Below are 20503 nucleotides of genomic sequence, written 5' to 3'. Positions count from 1 at the left end.
TTCATGCCAGACGATTATATCCATATCCCTGGACTTAGAAAGCATAATGTCAGCCGCAGAAACTATGAAACATGAGTGATTGCCCATGTGAACAACCATGTATAACGAAGACCATGCCGCAACATCTAGATTTGGTATCTTATATAGAATGGTATTTTACACGTTTATACACACAAGAGGGACGAGGCATGTTGCTGACCGACTCACGGCCACAGCAGAGTAGCCAGCCGACGCGATATGAACAGCATGGCACGACGCCGGCCCTACCTCACTTGGCGAGGAAGCTCTGGAAAGCGGACTGGTCGATGACCACGTTACCGACGGCACGCAGGCGCTTGCGGCCGGCCTTTTGCTTCTCGAGCAGCTTCTTCCGACGGGTGACGTCGGCGGCGTGCAGCTTGGCGAGGACGTCCTTGCGGAACGGCTTGATGGTCTCGCGGGCGACGATACGCCGTCCGGCCACCGCTTGGATGACGACCTCTGTTGGAAACGCCGGACGATTAGCTCCCTTTTGAACATGGCTTCGTTACAGGGGGGGAGGGTTGTTAGAGAAAAGCATTCAGAAACTCACCAAACATTTGACGATCGACGTGCTCCTTGAACTTGGTAACCCACTGCCGGCCCAGACGCTCGGCTTGGGACGTGTGGATCACGCGGCAGATGGCGTCGACGGGTTGCTTGTTGACAAGCAGCTGCAGCTTCGTGAGCTGGCTCGGTCGCCATCCGGCGTCCTCGTAATCCAGACTCGCGTAGCCCTTGCTGTTTTCCGACTCTTCAGTTTTTGCTTCCCGAGAACGGAGTGGGAGTCTAAACATACGTTACGCCCTTGAGCTTACCGAAAAGGTCGTCGACCAGTTGCGCGGCCGGGATATCGTACTTGAGAATGACCTGCGTCGTGTGGAAGAACTCGAGGCTCTTCTGCTCACCGCGCTGGCTCTCGCACAATTCAATGACGCGGCCTAGGTATTCCTCGGGGAGGGTTATGGTGGCGGATACAAATCTGCGCCGTTGTCAGGCACGGCTTCTCGCTGACGCGGTGGGAACGGGGGTGAATACTCACGGCTCATAGGCGGTCGCGGCACGCATGCGGTGTTCGTCCTGGCTGGGGAACTCGGCCGGGTTCTGATAGACAGTCTCGGATCCGTCAGCCCACACGACCTTCGTCGGAACGGTGGGGTCTGTGATGATGATGCTGGCGCCGTGCTCCTGCTTCAGACGGTCCTGGAAGACGGAGCAGTGCAAGCTGCCGAGGAACCCCAGACGCCAGCCCGCTCCCAGGGCTTCGGAGTAGTCCTTCTGCAACGTGACACTTCTGTCGTTCAGTACCAACTGGCTGATGCTGTCCGCGAGACGCGTGTAGTCGCTCTGGTCCGTAGGGAACGCGGCGACGAAAACCATCGGCTTCGGCTCCTCAAAACCAGGATACGGCTCGACGGTATCCTCCAGTCCGACCTTTGTGAAGGTATCGCCCAACTTGGCGTCCTGGATGCGTTTCATACCCGGGTTGAAGAAGATGTATCCGACCTGGCCGGCGCGCAGGACGGTCTGCGGGACGGCGTTCGGGTACTGGATGCCAACCTCGCCCACGGTATACTTCTGCCCCGTACCGAACGAGACGAGGTTATCGCCGGCCTTGACCTGGCCGTCGAAGACGCGGACGAGGAGGATGACGCCGCGGAAGTTGTCGTACCAGGAGTCCACCAGCAGAATACGCAGGGGTTTCGAGACGTCGCCGACCGGGTGGGGGATCTGTTCCACAACGGCGGGCAGGATGTTTGGCACGTTCTTGCCTGTCTTGGCCGACACCAGCACCGCGGAGGCGGGGTCGAGCTCGAACGAGGTCTTCATCTGTTCCAGAACGCGGGGCACGTCCGAGGACGGCATGTCGATCTTGTTCACGACGGGAATGAGGGCGAGGTCCTGTGCGAAGGCGAGGTGGAAGTTGGAGACGGTCTGGGCCTGGATGCCCTGGCTGGCGTCGACAAGCAGCAGGGCGCCGCCGCAGCTTGCGTAGGACCGCGTCACCTCGGCGCGGAAATCAACGTGTCCCGGCGTGTCAACGAGGTGCAGCAGGTAGTCCTCGCCTTTATAATTGTATAACATCGTACAAGTCTGGGCCTTGACGGTAATGCCTCGTTCTCGTTCTACGTCGAGCTTGTCCTAGAGGATGGCAAGAGATTCGGTCAGTTAAGAGTATTCACAGGGTACTGGGTGTTGAGGCGTACCAGAATTTGCTTATTCGCATCGCTGGCGGATATGGTGCCGGTGATCTCGAGCAGGCGGTCACTAAGTGTGCTTTTCCCATGGTCGATATGTGCAACGATGCAGAAGTTGCGATATCGTTCGATCGGGATGGCTAGGATGCGCTCCTCCAGGGCCAGAGCAGACCGGGAAGGAGGCGGAGGTTTCGCCAGTAACGGTATGGCGCAGTGAAATGCTCGACTAGAATTTTGGTTCCATGCTGAAGTTTGTGAGGACTGCGTCGTCCTCGTCGTCTGGGCGAGAATGTGACGGCGGTACGGACTCGAATTCGGGGTGCAAAATGGTCGCAAGTGGCGTGGAACACCGACCAGACGGTCCCGCACGAAGCGCACGCCTGTCGCTGGGGGGCTGCGCATCAAGTTGGAATTCTCGGCATCGAGCGAGTCCGACTCGGGGTTCGTAAAGCGCCAGAGCCAAAAGTTGGTTGTCGAGTGTCGTCGTTGCTTGACATGCGCCAGAGAAAGGCTTGACCGAACGGTTGAAGCTCATGTGGGGCTCGGTGTAGTCCATTACACCTCCGATTGGATGTTAGACCGAGTTATACCTACACGCTCACCGAGGCTAATTAATACTCAGGCAACGAGAAACATTTCCGGTCATCGACGCCATCGCCGGGCCATACTTTGATTAGATATCTAGTTTGAGTAGATACAGCTTTGCTTAGGTACGGGGTTGTGGGTAGATAGAAAAAAAAAAGGTATCTTGTGCACGTCGTGGCCTTCCCAAGACTATCATCAACTTCATCGCCATTATACGCATCCGGCTTCGTTCGAACAAGAACACCTCGCCACTTCCAATGCATAGGTTAAACACGTTGCTTCATGCATACGCTCTATCAGACGCTCAAATCATGCCGCCCTCAGTTTCCCATATGAACAGTTCGTATCGCGACTCATGTGTCATCACCTCATGCGAGCACCCATTCACTTCCCCTTTTGATAAACTTATCCAGCAACATGCTGAGGTCGGACAGAACAAATCGACAGATGAAGAAGCCAAAGAACTCGGCCGCGTGCCTAGTGCAGAGCTCGAGCCCGACTTGTGTCTTGTCGGCGTGCCTGAGTCCGGGATCCTCAACTTGACGAGCAATTTGATCTGCGATCACTGCGTTAGTATACGCTCTGTTTGATTATAATGAACAGATTTCCATCAGGAAGACTTACCAATTGTCTGAGCGGCGTCAAATAGCCGTGCAAGTGAACCCATGTAGTTTGCGTTCGGCCCGGTGAATTGAGCGCTGGTTGGGTCTCGCTTTGCAGGCTTGCTCGTCGGGTGTTCTGTCATCGGCAATGTCTCTAACGTGGGAGACTCCTTGCCACTGTCTGGCCCAGCGCTTTTCGCGTTGAAAGAATTGTTCAACCCTGCCGCCGAGCCCTTGGACCTTAACCTTCGCCATGAGAAAGACGACTTGCCCGTTACGCTCGCCGAGCGCGGAACATTGATCGCCGCTTCAATCTCGGCTGAGTTGGAAGCATCCCGGAAGATAACGTTGGAGGTCTGCACGCCAACCTCTGTTCCCAGTTTTCGGGTCAGACTGGCCTGAACCTGTTCCAAAATGTTCTCTAGCGACTGCATCTCCTCGAGCACAGCATCTGCATCCAAAGTGTCCACCCTCGCCAGCTTGAGCAGCGCCGCTGTGAGATAGTCGCAAGTCGCCACTTTGTCTTCCACGTTCCTGATCTTCACGCCTTTTACCTTCCATACATCCCGGGGGACAAAGAGTTTGTTACTCAGATATCCACCTCGAGGATGAGCCAATGTTTGGTACAGGCACCTCATCAGCCAGAAAGGCCGCAACATATAATCTGTTGGGCATGGTTCCAGCGACGCCGGGGCATCTACCTGATCCTCATTCGGCGATCCAGGGCTTTGCGGGGAGTGAAGAGAGTCATCAAACAAGTACATGCCCCCGGCAGAAGTTGACGAGAATTTGTCACGGAATGCCGCCGCTAGAGGTGTTGGCAGTGGCGGATGTCTGCCGTTGATACCGAACGCGCTGCTGAGGGGCGTGCCTGGCGACATATCTGAGGCGTCCTCCAAATTCGATAGTGACATGTTCCTATTCTTCATGCTTCTCAAGCTGTTAGATGAGAAATTCTTCCTCAGCGTCGGTTTGAACATTGGAGAACCGGCATGACTTCCAGCGAAATCTTCACTGTCGCGACTTCGATGACCAAGAGGGGGAGGCGTCGGAGGCACTGGCTGAGTTGGACTGACGCCTTCAGGGGGCGAGTACGGTCTAAACATCGCCCCATTTCCGCCGTTCGGGGCACCAGAATCTTGACGGTTGAAATCGACCCCCTGATCACGGTCATTCGGCTGCGCAACGCTGAACCGCCGCCCGGGATCGCCGAATGTGGAAAGTTTGGTGGTCTCGATCTTGAGCTGCTTTGGATTTTGGCCCGACATTCGCCTGCTCCTAACAGTTTGTCCAGGCTCAAACGCAGCTCCAGACAGAGTAGGTTTGGCTGGCAACTCGGGCAGCGACTGCACTGGAGGTGGCGCCGCAAAGCTGCCAGCTCTGGGGAAGTTTGCCGCGGCGAATGCATCGGTTGGTGATGAAGAGACGTCACCGCCAGCCGCGGTATTCGAGGACGAAGGCATCTGCCAGGACCCATGGGCAACGTCACTGGAGCCAGAGTTTCGTGCTGGAGGTTGGCGTGTTCCTTGTGTGAAGGAGAAGTCATCGATGGAGTACCCGCGTGTCATCTCCTCCAAGATGCGTTCTTCCTCATCGGAGGAACCGTCATCATAGAAATCCTCATGCGTTACGTCTCCATCGTATTGTGGCTGCTCTTGTGGCTTTTGGTCCCTCCCGTTTGCCTGCTCAAAGACTTCTCTTTCTGTTTGGCGAACGCGTTCTTTAGCTAGCTCCACCTTGCGCAAAGCATTCGCCACAACTTGGTCGTCAGAGACGTAGGAAGCTTCTTGGTCTGAAAAGTCCATGGGCTCGTAACCATCGTCATATGCTGCCTCCACAGCCGCGTCCAAGGCGGCATCGAACTCGGCTTCGGTAGCACCACTTGGGGCGCGAATATGTTTCCGCCGCACCTTCATCGAGGATGAACGAGAATGAACGGAGGAGTTCGAGCCCCCTGATTCATCAATAGGGTCTAGCCATGAGTTGGATTCACGACTCGTGTCTCGGATATGTCTGGATTTTGGGCTCTGTCCTATACGGGTTGCAGGAAGAGAGAAATCCGACCTGACAGGCGCGTCGGGACTACTTCTGCCGTCAAGCTTGGGTGAAGCAGGCCTACGAGGTGAGAGCGGCGGGGGCAAGTTCGCATCATCTGTAGGTATCTGAAATATGAGATGGTCGTCCGAGGTGCGTTCTCGAAGTGGCGAGCGTGAGAACGAGGATTGGAGAGGATATTGTTCAGGAGTCCTTGCCGAAATGCTCCTTGGCGGCTCGGCAAGCCCCTGCATTCGTGAAATGGGCAACCCAGAACCACCGTAGTTAGGTGAGCTTCGACTCCCATCTTTGATAATCCTATTCAATGCCGCAGTCTCGAGGCCACCCGATTCCTCCAGATCGTCATCATCATCAAACTGAAGGCTGGGGTTTAGTCGTAAGCCTAAACTCTCGGGTCTGGCAGGCAGTGCTTTCCCCTCTGGAACCTGGATTGGGGCCATTTGATCCAGTTCTTCAATGCGGCTAGTGTATGTGCGACGCTGTTATCAATTAGCACTCGTGATTACGAGAAGTTCTCAGCAAAAAGACCTACAATTGCCTCAAGTTTTCTCCTATCTTCCTCGGTGGATGTTCTCGCCAAGACTTGATGCAGCAACTCGCAAGCCTCAGCATAGGCTTGCCGTGCGCCTTCAAAGTTCTGCGCATTGTCTAGTTGGACCGCGGTGTTCGCTTTCTGCAGGGCTCGCGAAAGCATGGCTTTTTGAGAGGGTGGCTTGTTGCCTTTGTCACTACGCCTCGAGGATGTGGTGTCGCTACTCCCCTTCGCAGCCTGCGAACGATTACGGGAATGGCCCCTTGAGTCGTAGGCCTCTCCATTTCGATCGGATTGCATCATTGTACGAGGCGGCTGTTCAACTGATCCACTCCGACCCTGGCCGGTGAACGCATCCCAGGGCTGGTTTTGCTCAGCAAAGTGGCCACCCCCGAACGCTCGAGATGCACTCGGCTGCGCACTCGAGGCGGTCGGCTCAGTCGCAGGGGTATAGTCCAAAGGATTGGTCGAGAATACAGTCGACAAACCCCCAGCGCGTGTCGGTCCTGGAGGAGAGTACCCGCGCAGCCTGCTCCCACCGCCAAATGGACCTCGGGAGGCGTCGCTAGAGTTGGATCGTCGTCTCGTTCGCGGAAGTCTTTGCGGTGACTGGTTTGCGAGGAAAGAGGAAGCATCCACACTCACACGGCGCGCATGAAAACTGGATGCGTGATGGTTCGGGCCAGATGCTCGACTCGAAGCGGTGGAGGCAGACCAGCGATTCAGGTTCCTGACACCGTCAGTCGACAGAGCAGCGCTGCTTGATCGGGAATGAGAAGTTGTCGGTCGGGCTCGCAGGTACGAGTCGGGATCGATGGCGGCGTCGGGGTTCAAAGCATCGAACTGGGTCGTCGAGGACTGCGACGGGGCGAGTTGTGGGGGTGGAAGAAGCGACGAAGTTCGGGGGAGAGGTGACGGGGTCTTTCGCGAGAAGGATGTGCCAATGCCGATGCCAATGCCAGAGCCAGAGCCAGAGCCAGTGCCAGTGCCAGAGCCAGTGCCAGTGCCAGAGCCAGTGTCGAGACGAGAACCAAGTCCAAGCGAGGATGAGACCGGAGCCTGCTGTCGGTCGGAGCGTGTGCCGGTCGGGGTTGGGTAGCGAGGGGCGGCCAAGTGACTCGTAGAGGTGGGAAAGGACCTGGACAGTCTGTGCTGCTTCTGGTATCCGTAAGTCTGTGACGATCCTTGGTGGTTCTGGAGGTGGTGGTGGTGGTGGTCCTGGTACTGCTGCTGAGGGTCTCGGTACTGCTGGTGCTGTTGCCGCGACGGACCTGCGGTCGGAAAGGAGGTCGTTGTGCTGGCCGGAGGTGAGGGCATCCTGTGCGCCTTCGGGTGTTAAGGTGAAGAAAGTTGAGTCTAGCCAGAGACGTCGACCTGATCTACCAAGCCAGTCCGCTGCCACTTCCGCCGCATTGGAAAGGTACAGACAGATTCCTTGGATCCAGGAGGCCGGGACGGGGGGTGTTTGCTTTGTGCAGTGTGCCTGTCTGCGTTTGACTTGCGCTGCGCTGCGTTAGCCTACAGCGCCCCCTAATTCGACGCCCGATGCGACGACAGCCAAGACAACTGTGCGGCTCCGTGCACTGCCGCTGTTCAGTGATTATGTAACGCCATCTTACGAGACAACCTGCCATTTCTGTCATGCAGTCGAGTTATTAATCAGGAAAAGATACTTTGTACATCGCAGTCACGTGTATCAATCACCTTCCCTTCGTGAAGCTATTGATGACTATAGCACCTGGCTTTTATGCTAAATGAGAAACTAGATTGTTGTGAAGAGTTGAAGTGAGAGCTGTTCCAGAGACCCCGTACCGCTTAATACCTCAACAAGCCGCGTTCATATTGCTGGTAAGAGAACGCACCAACCGGCTCATCTCCAGCTGCAAGGGAATTTAATCCGCGATGAACGATTCGCTATCACCAACGGTACCGAATATGGAAAAGCAAGCGTTGTCTACTACATACTCGAAAAACCCCGACTGCCGAGACTGATCTCAGTGTAGCATCAAGGAGGCACTCGCTCCGAGCCGTCCCACATCTCAGTCTTGCAGATGACCCATGATGACCTTCATCAATCCTCGTGGCTGTCTTGCCCAAGACCATAAATGCAGCTTCGCAGCCTCACTGCCCATTCCTCTGGTCTCCCAATATCTCCCCAGATTCTTTTCACTCCAGACCTCTCCAGATAAGCCAAACTTATTGCCATCATGAAGTTCTTGACTCTCGCCACTGTGCTGTCGGTAGCCATCTCCGATGTTAGTGCACACTACATCTTCCAGCAACTGGGCGTTGGCTCCACAAAGTTTGGTGTTTTCGAGCACATTCGTAAGAACACCAACTACAACTCCCCTGTGACGGATCTCACATCCAAGGATCTGAGATGCAATGAGGGCGGTGCCAGCGGCGCTCAGACGACTGTGACCCAGGTCAAGCCTGGTGACACCTTCTCTTTCACCTTGGACACGGCAGTCTACCACCAGGGCCCGATCTCTCTGTGAGTACGGCAAAAAAAGCTGATGAAGCACGGTTACTGAGACCTTCCAGTTTCCTTTCCAAGGCACCCTCTCATGTTCAGGACTACGACGGGTCCGGGAAATGGGCCAAGTTCAAGGACTTCGGGCCGACCTTCTCAAATGGCCAGGCCACATGGCCCATGTCGCGTATGAGTAGCCTCCAAACCCTTTGGACTCCGTCAACTGACATCAACAGAAATCTACTCGCACAAGATCCCGACTTGCCTTCCCAACGGAGAGTACCTCCTGCGCATCCAATCCCTCGCCATCCATAACCCGTACCCGGCCGGCATTCCGCAGTTCTACATCTCTTGCGCGCAGATCAACGTGACAGGCAGCTCCGCGTCTGCCAGCTCCTTCGCGCCGACCCTGGATATCCCCGGTGCTTTCAAGGAGACGGACCCAGGATACACCGCAAACGTACGCGAGGTCATCTGAGTACTGTTTGCTGAATGCTAATGACTTTGTTAGATCTACAACGGCCTCACCTCTTACACCGTTCCGGGCGGCAAGGAGGTGAGTTTCTGCGATGTTTTGTCGTCTATTACTAAGTATGCTGACCGTCTGTAGTGGCTTTGCTAAGTGATGGCTTGAGCAAGGTAGATTTACAGTGTACTTACTACTGTGTTCGATGACTGTTGATTGGAAGTTTGTCAGGCAGAGTGGTTTGGGTGGTCTCCGGTATCTACGAAAGTCGCATCTGAGAAAATGGATTGATTGATGAACAATTTCTGTTCTCATTGCAAGTGACTTACTGCTTGAAATCCCTTGCCGTCCGTCCGGGAGGCCGCCAATAGGTTGGCCTACGAAACCCTCGAGGATGCACTCAATTTCACTGAATTCGTTCGGCCAAGTTTTTGGACAACCTCGGCCCGCACTCCAAGACGAATACTGCCCTCGGTGTTTAGGGGCAGAGTGCCTAGCATGGGGTTGCGATTGGCCCTCGTATGCATCAGAGCCTCGAAGCTCAATATCACAGATGAAATCCCACCACATCAGTTTAAATAGTGATCACAAGGCTACCTAAAGATGGCTGGGATGTATATGACTGACTGGCGAAAGTTGTTCCTCGAGAACGCCTGTCGCAGTCGGCTGAAATGAAAGGATGAGGCCAGGCCCTTTGTGGCACGGAAGATTTCCCCGGTTATATTCAACGAGGTTGGATCCTAACGTCTCGGCACTTTACATTGGACAACATCCTCCCGACTAATCAGGCAACCAACGGAATCGTTCTCCGCGGACAGCTTTCGGGGCTAGAGGGATCGCAGTTCACGGCAGTCACAAGTCTCAAAACACCGATAGACGCAATATCAGTTTGCATACTTATACATGCCGTTCCCGTCATCCGCATCATATGTCATGGTAGCTGCTTGTGAGGCACGGCATCTCGATCAAAATTCAAAGTGAACCTATCCTCTCACTAATTCCGAGTCCATCATGGGTTCCTTCATCTTGCTCCTAGCAGCCTTTGCGGCTTTCTGCGATCTAGCCGCAGCCCACTGTTAGTCTCTTCTTACCCATCAAGCATCTCCTCGTATACTGACAAACATACGAATCAGACCGCTTCACCAGTCTCGTAGTAGGAGGCGTCAACACAGGCGAATACGTCCACGTGCGCAGGAACACAAACCACAACAGCCCCGTCACCGACGTCTCGAGCAAGGACATCGTCTGCAACGCCGGCGGTCTGTCGTCGGGCCCCCAGACGCAGATCGCCACCGTCTCCGCGGGCGCGACCGTAAGTGCTGCTGCCCCTGACCGCCGTCATTCAGACGGCAGATTCAACCCGGACGGCGTCTTGGTTTCTCTGACATTTGACATGCGTAGGTCGGCTTCGTCATGGACCAGTCCATCTACCACGACGGTCCCGTCATCGTATGGCTTTCGCCGGCGGGGTCGACCAACGTGACTACGTATGATGGCAGCGGGCAATGGGCCAAGATCTGGGAACTCGGCGCGCAGACGGGGAATGGCCAGATCAAGTTCCCGGCGTCGAACCAGGCCGCGTTCAACTTTCAGATCCCCTCGTGCACTCGTATGTTCAATCTCTGAGATGATTTCTATCTCTTTTTTTAGTGCAAAATCACGAAGTTAACCTGGTGACGCCAGCCCCTGGGGACTATCTCCTCCGTATCGAACAGATCGGTCTGCACTCGGCCAGTACCAAGGGCGGAGCCCAGTTCTACATCTCGTGCGCCCAGATCAGGGTCACCGGATCAGGCAGAGGCTCGTTCTCTCCGACTGTTAGGTTTCCGTGAGTACTGCATCTGCATTACATACGACATGATAGCTGACTTCGACAAGGGGTGCTTACACGGGCAATGAGCCTGGCATTCTGATCAACATATACTATCCTGTGGTGAGTATCGCTCCAACTACCTTGTCATGGGTGGAAGTCACTGACACTTCTAAGCCGACTACCTACATCATCCCAGGGGGTGCCGTGGCAAAATGCTGATGCCCACATCATGAGAACCAGCTCAGATATTTCAAGTCACAGTCTTTTAAGAACGGAGGCACTTGGGAGACAATTGAGATGATCAACAGACTTTGATTGTTCATACCAAAACTGCTTGAAGGCTGCACTTAGTGCTGATGGCATTGCTGCCGGATCTTCGCCGTGACTCTACGTCCGACTGTATTACTCATAGTAGTGAAGTGGAAAGAAAACCCTTACTCCACCGCCAAAAGTAAACAACGCTTTCCCTTCAACGCCGCGAACCCCCTAAGCATAATCTACCAAGAGTTTCGCCCAAACCACGCCGGCCCCGAAACAGAACCGTAAAGTCATAACTCCCAAGTCATTCACGCATACACACAGCCAATTCCGTCATCAGAGCGAAGTGCTCACGGATAGGGGCTCCACAATTTGTCGGGAGTCGCGGGATAGTCGAGGTATGACTCTTCGATCGGACTTGAGATCGGGATGGGGTTGGGGCGGTAGGCGTCGAGGGCAGCCGCGTCGAGAATCAGGTCGCCGCCGTTCATGTTCCAGGTCGCGGCCGACTGCTCGCACATCTGCCCGGCGCGGAGGCGACAGCATTCGTTCGCCAGGAGCCTGTACGCGCAGCAGAGGGCGTCGTTCTTCTGCGCCATGTCGTCGATCTGGTGCTGGAGCTCCTCCAGTCGTTGCTCCTTTCTCTTGCGGTAGGCGCGCTGGTTGGCGCGGTTCTGGGCACGCCGTTTCTATACAAGTGTGAGCTTGTGCACACAAGCCGTGAGGAGCGTCTCTGATGTGAACTTACCGAGAGCACGGTCTCGCTGCAGTTTTTGTATCTGTTGGAGCGTCTGCCTTTTGAGGATACTTTATCGGCGAGACTTTCTCCAGCACTTGTTGAAGAGTGGCTACACTCATCGTGGGAGTCGCCGGCCTCATGTTTGTTGGTATCGACGCTTGATGTCGGGCTTGGAGGGCCTGACCAAAAGGATGACGGGGTGCAGTAGCCGTTCTCATTTGATACCTGTGAACGATTCATTAGTTTGACAATATTCTGAGCACGGGAGTGACATTCTAGACTTACGATACGCGCGGCAAACTGAGAGGCAATGAGGTCGTATGCTGTGTTGTCGGGACCCACAGACGGGAATCCTGAAGCCATTGTGTATGGAGGAATCTCCGGTGATGTGGCGTTCATGATGGCAACGTTGAGAGTAAAATAATTGCCTCGTATGCAGTCAAGGTGTAAGACAGTCAGGTGAAGCTCAAAGTATGAAGCTCAAAGAAGATCACAGTGAGGATGACAGATTACTAGTTCAATAAAGGGTAGATAGTGTCAAGGATGGATCCGCGGGTTGGAGGAGGCGTGGAGGTGGAGGGCAGTAGCGTAATCTGGGAGGCGAGAGTGGACGGGGCCAGCATATATATATGTTTTGGTCGGGAGGAAGAATATCATGAGCCAGAGATCTCCGAGGGTGAGAAAGATGCGACGACGAGCCTAGACTAGTAGGAACAGACCGGGTTGTGTGGGTATGCACACTAGAGAGGAAGAGAAGGCTATGGAGAACATGGAAGCATGGGGAAGACATGTACGTAGCGACGGCACAGGGGCCAATGAGGACAAATGCTAATGTCAAGGCTTTGGCTGAGCAGAGAGCGAGTGCCCGCCGATGGAGCCAGGCTGCTGCTCCTGCTACCATCTCATCTCCAGCCGTTCAACATCTGGGAACATCTGGGATTCGGTATTCGGTGCCGCGCCGGTCTATGGTGAACGGGTGGGTGGGAAGGAATTGATCAACGATGGGCCCCCCTTCCGAAGTGATGGCAGTGGGTGGGCCGTCCGAGGGTGGGTGGGTGTACGGCGTAACTGCGCGTTCATCGTAAAGGACATCTGGGATACAGGTGCGTGCGTGTCGTGTGTGCTCGTGTGTAGTGTATGTGTGCGTACACCCTGTATGTTTGTACGTATATGTGTGTGTGTGCGAGAGACTTTTGGAATGTGTGGGCTAAAGACAGCCAATGCAGGGTAATGCAAAACAAATGCCAGGTTTTCCAGCAGCGCAGCAGGAGTCGAGGCCCATCTGATTCCGGGATGCCGGAGACGGAGACGAGTCGCGTGTTTTTTTTTTTCTTTGGACAGGACTGGGGGAGACTGGGTTGAACTTTGAAGGCGAGGCCGAAGAACGAGCGGAGACGCACCGGGAATAGTGGACATGGACGGATGAAGCGGGTCCCAATTCCAGACGCTAGCGCCGATGGTCCGGTACGTACCGCCGCCGTTGCTGTCTCGGTGTCGTGATGTTTTCTCGCCGCGGACTTGGCTGCCTCCACCCTCCACCCGACACTGCACTTCCTGCGAAGATCCACAGCCTTAACTGCGGGAGCTAGTCCTGATACGGATCAGCCGCGGAAATAGTCCAGGGTGCACCTTAAATTTTGCACCTGCAAAGTCAACCGGTGGTATCTCAACCTGTCACAGGAACTGCGAGTACATACAGGGCGCGAGCTGGGCCGAAGGCGAGCTCGGTCTCGTACCTTGTGATGTCATTTCTGCAACCTGTAAGTGATGGGTTGCGGTTTTCTTTCCTTCTGGTTACCTGACATGTGCAGATTCGGGGCCAAACTGTCAGCGGTGTCAACCACTGAACAGACGTTGGTTGTGCTGCTTGGCTGTGTGTGCAGTCATTTCTCTCCTTTTCCCGGGGGTTTCTTTCACTACAAGACTACTATGTAATTACATTGCGCCATCCACAGAGTACGTGGGTCAGAGCACTTCTTTTTCACCTCATGACCTCAGGGCTTCTCCCGGCATCTCGGCGTCTCGCAAAGTGAGCGCGATCCGATCCCACCCCACACATTTTCCCCCCGTTACATTCTCGCCCTGAGGCTCTTTCAAAAGATTTCAGTTTCCAGCTCAAATCCCCAGCGGAAATCCTGATGTTTGCGTTTGTGACAAATGAGCCAATGCGAATCCCCTCACTCCGAAAAGTGTGGCGGTCCACCGTGGCTGTGGCTAAACATGACGGGACCGGGCAAGGGTATCTGGGTAACTTTCTCACGTCGGCAAGGTCAAGGGCATGAACTGATCGTCAAACCCAAAAGATCCCTTGTGCTATTTCGGTTTTCCTGCCGTTGAACAACATACTTTGTCGACGATTCAATCCGCCTGCGCCTAGTCTTGTTTCGTGACCGAGCCTGGCCACTACCGGTGCCCTTTCGGCTCCGACACGCGTGCAATGACCAACTTGTTAGCCGCCGTCGGTTAATGTTTGTCTGACGCAGGTTGAATGTGGAAGTTGCAACGGCCTTCAGTCTTCAGCCCTAGATGAATCCAAATGCTCATCGTCAGAAACAAGTCAAGCCAGTCACCCGGCTAGCGTCCAGACGCTCGACTTCGGGTACGTCGGGCTCGCGTCGGCGGCGTCGGCGTCGGCGTCCACATCGGCAAGCGGGCGGCTGATGGGCAACGGTCGACGGGGGCAGTCCAAAACCACGAAAGAACAAAAAAAAAAAGCGCGCAAAACATATTCCCAGTAATTCCCATCGGGTAGACGCAGAGGTGGAGTCGGGGTATGCTCGCACGCGGGTATCCGCCGTACCAAGAATGTTGATGTCGTACTTCGGCTTCTGCTAGTACTGCCGTCCGGTCTCGCAGGGCTTCTTGACCACATCCATTGGGGCACATTCCAATGCGCGTCGGGCAAGGCCAGCGTTGTGTAGACCCTGGATTAAGCTTATCCCACGGAAACCTGCTGACCTGCGAATAGCTGGCCTGCTTATTGATCCACGCAGTTCGGGCGTGCTCGTGTCCATCAGGAATCCACCCCCGACGCCAACTCTGCACGGAAGGCTTGGCATTTTCTACTCATTCTTCGGCGCATGCGGATCTTCTAGTTGTAAGACCAACTTGGGACTGTTGTATGCTGTTTAACGTGATACTTGTCGTAGCCGCAGACCGTCTCCGTCTACAATGGACTTCTCAGACACCATTTCCACAATGTTACCATGTCTTCAAGCCAGTCTCAAGGAAATGATCCCTAACCCATAAACCCGTCTGCGGATTCAAATGTAACTGAAATTATTCGGTGAATCACTCGGTACCGATTCTCGGAGCTATTCCAATATACCTCCTAGCTGCTTACCATGCCGCCATTGGAAACATACCAGGCAGCATCAAAATCGCGCGCTCGGTCGACGTTTGAAGCACGGATGCCGCCGTCAAGCAGCCAAAAAGACCCTGAACATCGCGCATGCTATTCCCGACCATGACGTTGGCAGGTAGAAAACTTAATGTTAGGGCCGTTTTGGACGGGCTTACTGTATTCCTGCATATCCCCGTGTTGAACACCTCATCCCCAGCCGTCCAGGATTCGACCAGATGAGACCCTGGAATGATCACCCTCATCCGCATGCGATTCTACGCATCGCGAGGCAACAGGCAGCCAAACAAGCATAACAGAACGATTCAGCTTACCACCCGTCACTCAAACCTTGGACTACCGGCCAATGACGGATCAAAGCGGGGAAAACGCCGGGTGGGTCCGCAGCTATATCGGCACCGCCGCGGCCGTTGGTGCGGAGTCCCGCACGGGGCCTCCCCTGCTAACTCGCATCCGACTCCCCTTAGGAGATGCACAAATCCTTTGCGTTCACGATGTTTTTGGCTTCATCCGACCCGTCAGACACATCGGACCGTCTTTTTTCTTCTGCCTCTTTTCAGCCACCGAGACATCAGCCAGGGGACGGCCCCTACAGCAGTTCACACCCATCCGTTCGCTCCCTCCATCCTGCTGGCTGTTCGGTCGAGGCCGCCACACACAACCCAGCATACTTTCGCGACGCGAAGTTGGCTCCGAAGACCAGGCCAAGCCACACGTCTTTCACGTTTGACGTCGAACCCTGATTATCGGAGTCCTCCTATTCAGACCAATGACATGTAAGGTCCTTCGCTACATCCTGCCCTACGTGCTTCTAAACGAGACAGCACAAACCACCACCACCAGCCGCGTGTCGTTGTTGATGCTCACACGAAGCTGTCGTAACGCGGTGGCGATACGGCCCCGCGAAGCCTTCATCATCCGGCATGGGAATGTGCCGGCCCAACTCTGTCTGCACGGCTGAGTCGACGAGACTTTTGTCTTTTGCGGCTGAGAAACGAGGTATGATCACCAAACGAGAGTTAGACATCTTATGGAATTCCTTCGATTTGAAAGGTATTTGCTTCCCGCCTTGACTCGAGCAAACTCTGCGGTTCTTGATCATCCCAAGCGCGACTATTGCTCAGTCCTCCCGATCTCGAGGTTGGTGCCGTACAGCCGGGTCTGGACGTGCGTCGTCATCTACGCCGCGAAAATGAAGTGCATGCTTCAATCTTTCGAGCGACACCGGGTTGTTGGAGCCGCGCCGGCTGTCGGGCACCGAGATCCATACGCAAGAACCTCGAAATCACAGACTGAAGTTTGTAAAGCGCCCAGGAGTGCTTTTGACTCAAACGACGTCAACGATATATTACATCCCGTCTCACGACATTCGGATTCCTGAAGGAACCAGAAAGTCAAACACAAAATGCCGTAATAGAGCCGCCACCACAGCCCTATGTCATTGACCACATGTTGCGTCCCACGAACCTTCTTTCCAGTTAAGCCCCGAGACCAACATGGACATGCCAACATCACGCACTGTTGGCGAAGAACTTTGTAATCTTCTGAGTACCGTCCTTCGACTTCACGGGGCTCTTGCTGCCGTTGCTCGTCGCGCTGATCTTGCTCTGCCTTGACTTTGTTGCAGGCGCCGCCTTCACGGGCACTTTCTTCGGCGGCTCGTCGTCCGTCTCCGCCGCAGGAGCTTCTCGTTTGACACCAGTCTTTTGCGGACTGTCTGCATCATCTGCCGCCTTGGCGATCACGTCCGGCACAGGCTGCGTTTGTTCTTCTTGCGACTTTTGGGTCTCTTCGGTGGTCACAACGGTCGGTTCGATCTTTGACTTGGGAGACTTTTGTTTTGCTGATGCGTTGGCGAAGAAATTGGCAATATTGGACTTGTTCTCCTTGCTTGCGACCGGGATGATGAACGATGGCGAGTTGTTCCCGACTTTGCCAACGTCCTTGCTGACGGGATAGCATTCGAGTTCGCCGTCGAAAGGTTTCAGTAGGTCCTGCAATTCCTTGGACCACTCGTGCCGTTTTGGGTCCAGCCACGTCTTGATTTCCTTGGACCCCGGGTTGAGGATCACTGGCATCCTGTCGTGGAGGAACTTGAGCTGCTTGTTAGAATCTGTTGTGATGATGGTGTACGTATAACGCTTCTCGTCAGAATCTGCATCGATGCATCAGTACAAGATATCCAGTAACTGCCACTAGATGCGTCGGGCTCACCCTCGTACTTGACGCAATCCCAGAGGCCGGCAAAACACATGAGTTGGCCGTCCTTCCTCTTGACAAAGTGCGGGAGCTTTTCTTTATCTTTTTTAAGCCACTCGTAGAATCCCTGCGCCACCACGATGCACCTCTTCCCCGCCTTCATCGTCGACCACATGCCCCCGGAAGTGCTGAGCGAGTCGTCGCGGCAGTTGATCGTCTTGGAGAGCGTGGCGTACCCGGGGTCGCGCTTGGTCCAGAAGGGAATCAGACCCCACTGCATTGACTGCATCTTGTACTTGATGCCATCGTGATCGTGTGTGGCATCCTTTGATGGAGCATCTGCTGATTGGTCCTGGTCGTTACTCGTCTGAGCACGACGATGGCCAGCGCCACGATCTGGGACGTCGGCACGGTATACGACGCCGTGGTATCCAGGTGCAAAGTTGTACGTCTGCCGCGGAGCTCCCTGGCCTTCATCCTCTGGTGCATCGTCGACAGGCATGTCGTCCTCTTCCAACATGCGTCGAATCTGCGACGGCCGCTTTGTCAAGGGGGTTAGTCTCTCGCCACATGAATTAAATATTCTTGTATTGAGATCGGGAGCTCACCAAGGCCAGAGCATATCTTCCGCACATGATCGTGTGGATTCTTATTCACAAAAAGGTTGATATCTGATGTGTGAATATGTTGCCTACTTTGGCGCGGGCATGTTTGTAGAGTACTGCTAGGCTACTGCATCTATGTCGTCATGCCGATAGAGGCCGTTTCCACGCGCCTGAAGCGCGTTTGTTGCACGTGCATTAAGTTCAAATCACGTGAGTAAATTGAACATTAATACGATGCCTACCTATCTACCTTGCCTCAATTATTGGTAATTTGGTACCATAGGCGTGAAGAATAGTGGTAATAATAGCGGCTGTCAAGAATGCCGTGGCCGAAATAACGCTGTTACAATACTTCAGGGACCATATCGTAGTATCGAATTTTCATCTACAATTCTAGTCGCTAATTTGCATCTAGTATCCAACACACTTCCAGCTTGATGCTACACTCACGTCCCCCTTGCCATCCCACGAAGCGTATCCGGGATACTTGCAGATCGGACGTTGCCTCAAAATCCCGTTGCCAACAGTGTCGTTGGCATACTTGGTTGCAACAAGCTCATCAACACCCGATCCGCCCTCAACCCACGCAACAAGCGCAAGCAACGCATCATGCTTCGCGTCGTCCAACCCGGGCACAGGGAACGCATGTTGCCCGTTCGTCTCCAAGTTGGACGAATGTCCGCTGCCTCCAAAGTACCAAGGAGCATCGTACACGCTCCCCGAGCAGTGCTGCATACCGGGCACGAAGAAGAGACGGTAAAACTCATCCAAGTCGACCCCTTGCTCCGCCATTGCCAGCCATGTCTCGTCGTAGAGCACGCGGCTGACGTCTGTCGGGGTGAGACCGTCCGCGTACCCGTGGTACTGGATCAGCTTTCCGCCGCGGCTGTGAAACGCGGACAGGTCGAAGTTGTCCGCGTTGACGTCCCCGGGGTTGAGTCTTGCTGCCTCAACAAAGGTCGCGTAGCTGAAGCTCGCCTTCCAGTCCCAGTTCAGATCGTCGAAGAGGTAATTCTTGGCGTAGTCTGTCCCGTACAGACTGGGTTCGTTGTTAGAACCGAATGAAGATGGCATTTGGCTCTCGGATCCAAGGCCGAAGTTGGGATAGACGTATGTCAGGTTGTGGACATCTGCATCCAGCTGGATCAATGGCTGGTAAAGCTGCTTGAGGGTCGACACTTGCGGCGCCGTTAGACACGCGGACTTGTTTGCTGAGCTCGACGTGCAGAGCAGCTTTTCAGGTCGAAAGTTGCAGTGTCTAGGGTCCATGATGATACCATCGGCGATGCCATCAGAGGTGTCGCACTGCCGCAAGACCTCGTCGCTGATAACCTGGAAGATGGCCGTCGGGAGATACCCAGGTCCATCCTCCGGCAAGTTGATGGCGCCGACCTTGAGCTGCCATAACTGTTGACTTGTGGACATCCAAGCCGGTGCTCCCGCGAGAATGCCGTCAAAGTCCTCCGGGTGGGCCTGTGCCGACTTGACGCCCTGTCGTCCTCCCGTCGAGCAGCCGGAGTAGTAGGACTTGTTCGCCGCGTTGCCGTAGAACCCCTCCACGATCTTCTTGGCCAGAACGGTCGAGCCGTGGAGGCTGCGGCCAGCCCAATCGGCTTTGGTTTCATTGTTGTTCAGGGCCCAGCTCATATCCTGGCTTGTGGAGTTGTGGCCGGTGGAGGTCGAGATGGTCGCAAAGCCATACTTGACTCCAGTGCCCATGGCATACCAGTTGATGCCCCCGGAGAAGCCTCCGTTGCCGACGGCGAGGAAACGCTGGTTCCACGTCTCGGGCAGGAACAGGCCGAAGGTGTAAGACGAGGTCGAAGAAGACGTGACGTTGATTGTCGCGGCGCAGAGGGCAGGGAGGTACGTTGCGTTCTGGGGGTACGCGACGTTTCCTACCTCACCGAAGCTGCCATTGTTGCTGATGGGAACAGCCATCAAGACTTCGGCACGGTCATCTTGCGTGAGAAAGCCGCTGATGCCATCGATTGAACAGTGAGTGGAAGGCTCCTGTGAGGCAGCCTGCGAGACGCAGGTTGCTGCCCACAGCGAGAGGCCGAAGAGACGTTGCGCGAATGGCATCGTGACCGACAGATCACCAAGGACGATGTGCCAAGCGTAAGTGAATCCGACAACTCGGTGAAGCCTCTTCATGCATGCCTCTCTCTTTTATAAAGTCGGGGCTTGGTCATCTCTGCCCCAGGACCACTACCGGGATACCGAACCTTGTCTTCTGGCCGAGTCCTGGTCGTCTCCGCAATCCATCTCGTTAAACCCCAACTTGCGCTGTTGAAGCCTGTGGGGAGCGCTTTTAAACCCCGCAATGTCGCTGCGCTAACCCTTCATGAGAGTGATCAGATGAACATCTTGGAGGAAATCGCTCATTATCAGGCAAAGCTTGACCATAAATGTAACCTCGGAGGATAAACAAAACCCCAAGGCCCGACTTCGGCCTGCACAGCGAAGTTCGATACCGTCCGTGGCTTTGAGCTCATGTATTCATCTTCCCATTGGCCCTACTTCAAAACTAAAGCAAATCCCTTTCTCGGGATCCATTACAGAATTTATACAGCCCTCGTGCTGATGGACGCCATGC

General features: G+C 54.7%; 4 protein-coding genes across 4 annotated transcripts; 1 reads left to right on the top strand and 3 right to left on the bottom strand.

Moving 5' to 3' along the window:
* Window positions 1-268: 268 nt before the first annotated feature.
* On the bottom strand, window positions 269-7307 carry CkaCkLH20_00495 (MIT domain-containing protein; the record flags this gene model as incomplete). The annotated part of the gene is made up of 8 exons (XM_038883215.1): window positions 269-480; window positions 572-759; window positions 818-1000; window positions 1061-2160; window positions 2226-2727; window positions 3219-3357; window positions 3426-5284; window positions 6706-7307. The coding sequence occupies 8 exons, from the start codon at window positions 7305-7307 to the stop codon at window positions 269-271; spliced, it is 4785 nt and encodes a 1594-aa protein (XP_038751920.1).
* An 890-nt stretch (window positions 7308-8197) lies between these two features.
* Window positions 8198-10961, top strand: CkaCkLH20_00494 (cellulose-growth-specific protein; the record flags this gene model as incomplete). Its single annotated transcript, XM_038883214.1, has 10 exons — window positions 8198-8484; window positions 8535-8650; window positions 8700-8923; window positions 8975-9019; window positions 9935-10004; window positions 10063-10241; window positions 10331-10538; window positions 10613-10757; window positions 10808-10862; window positions 10917-10961. 10 exons carry the CDS (start codon window positions 8198-8200, stop codon window positions 10959-10961), a joined length of 1374 nt encoding a protein of 457 aa, XP_038751919.1.
* A 389-nt stretch (window positions 10962-11350) lies between these two features.
* CkaCkLH20_00493 (uncharacterized protein) lies at window positions 11351-12138 on the bottom strand (the record flags this gene model as incomplete). The annotated part of the gene is made up of 3 exons (XM_038883213.1): window positions 11351-11689; window positions 11749-11964; window positions 12025-12138. The coding sequence occupies 3 exons, from the start codon at window positions 12136-12138 to the stop codon at window positions 11351-11353; spliced, it is 669 nt and encodes a 222-aa protein (XP_038751918.1).
* A 4473-nt stretch (window positions 12139-16611) lies between these two features.
* CkaCkLH20_00492 (feruloyl esterase b precursor) lies at window positions 16612-19989 on the bottom strand (the record flags this gene model as incomplete). Its single annotated transcript, XM_038883212.1, has 3 exons — window positions 16612-17255; window positions 17315-17840; window positions 18355-19989. The coding sequence occupies 3 exons, from the start codon at window positions 19987-19989 to the stop codon at window positions 16612-16614; spliced, it is 2805 nt and encodes a 934-aa protein (XP_038751917.1).
* Between the last annotated feature and the right edge of the window lie 514 nt (window positions 19990-20503).

Source organism: Colletotrichum karsti (genome assembly GCF_011947395.1).
Source record: "Colletotrichum karsti strain CkLH20 chromosome Unknown Scaffold1, whole genome shotgun sequence".
In the NCBI taxonomy this organism is placed as follows: Eukaryota; Fungi; Ascomycota; class Sordariomycetes; order Glomerellales; family Glomerellaceae; genus Colletotrichum; species Colletotrichum karsti.
Note: the sequence above shows the minus strand (reverse complement) of the source record. Positions and strands in the feature narration are given on the sequence as shown.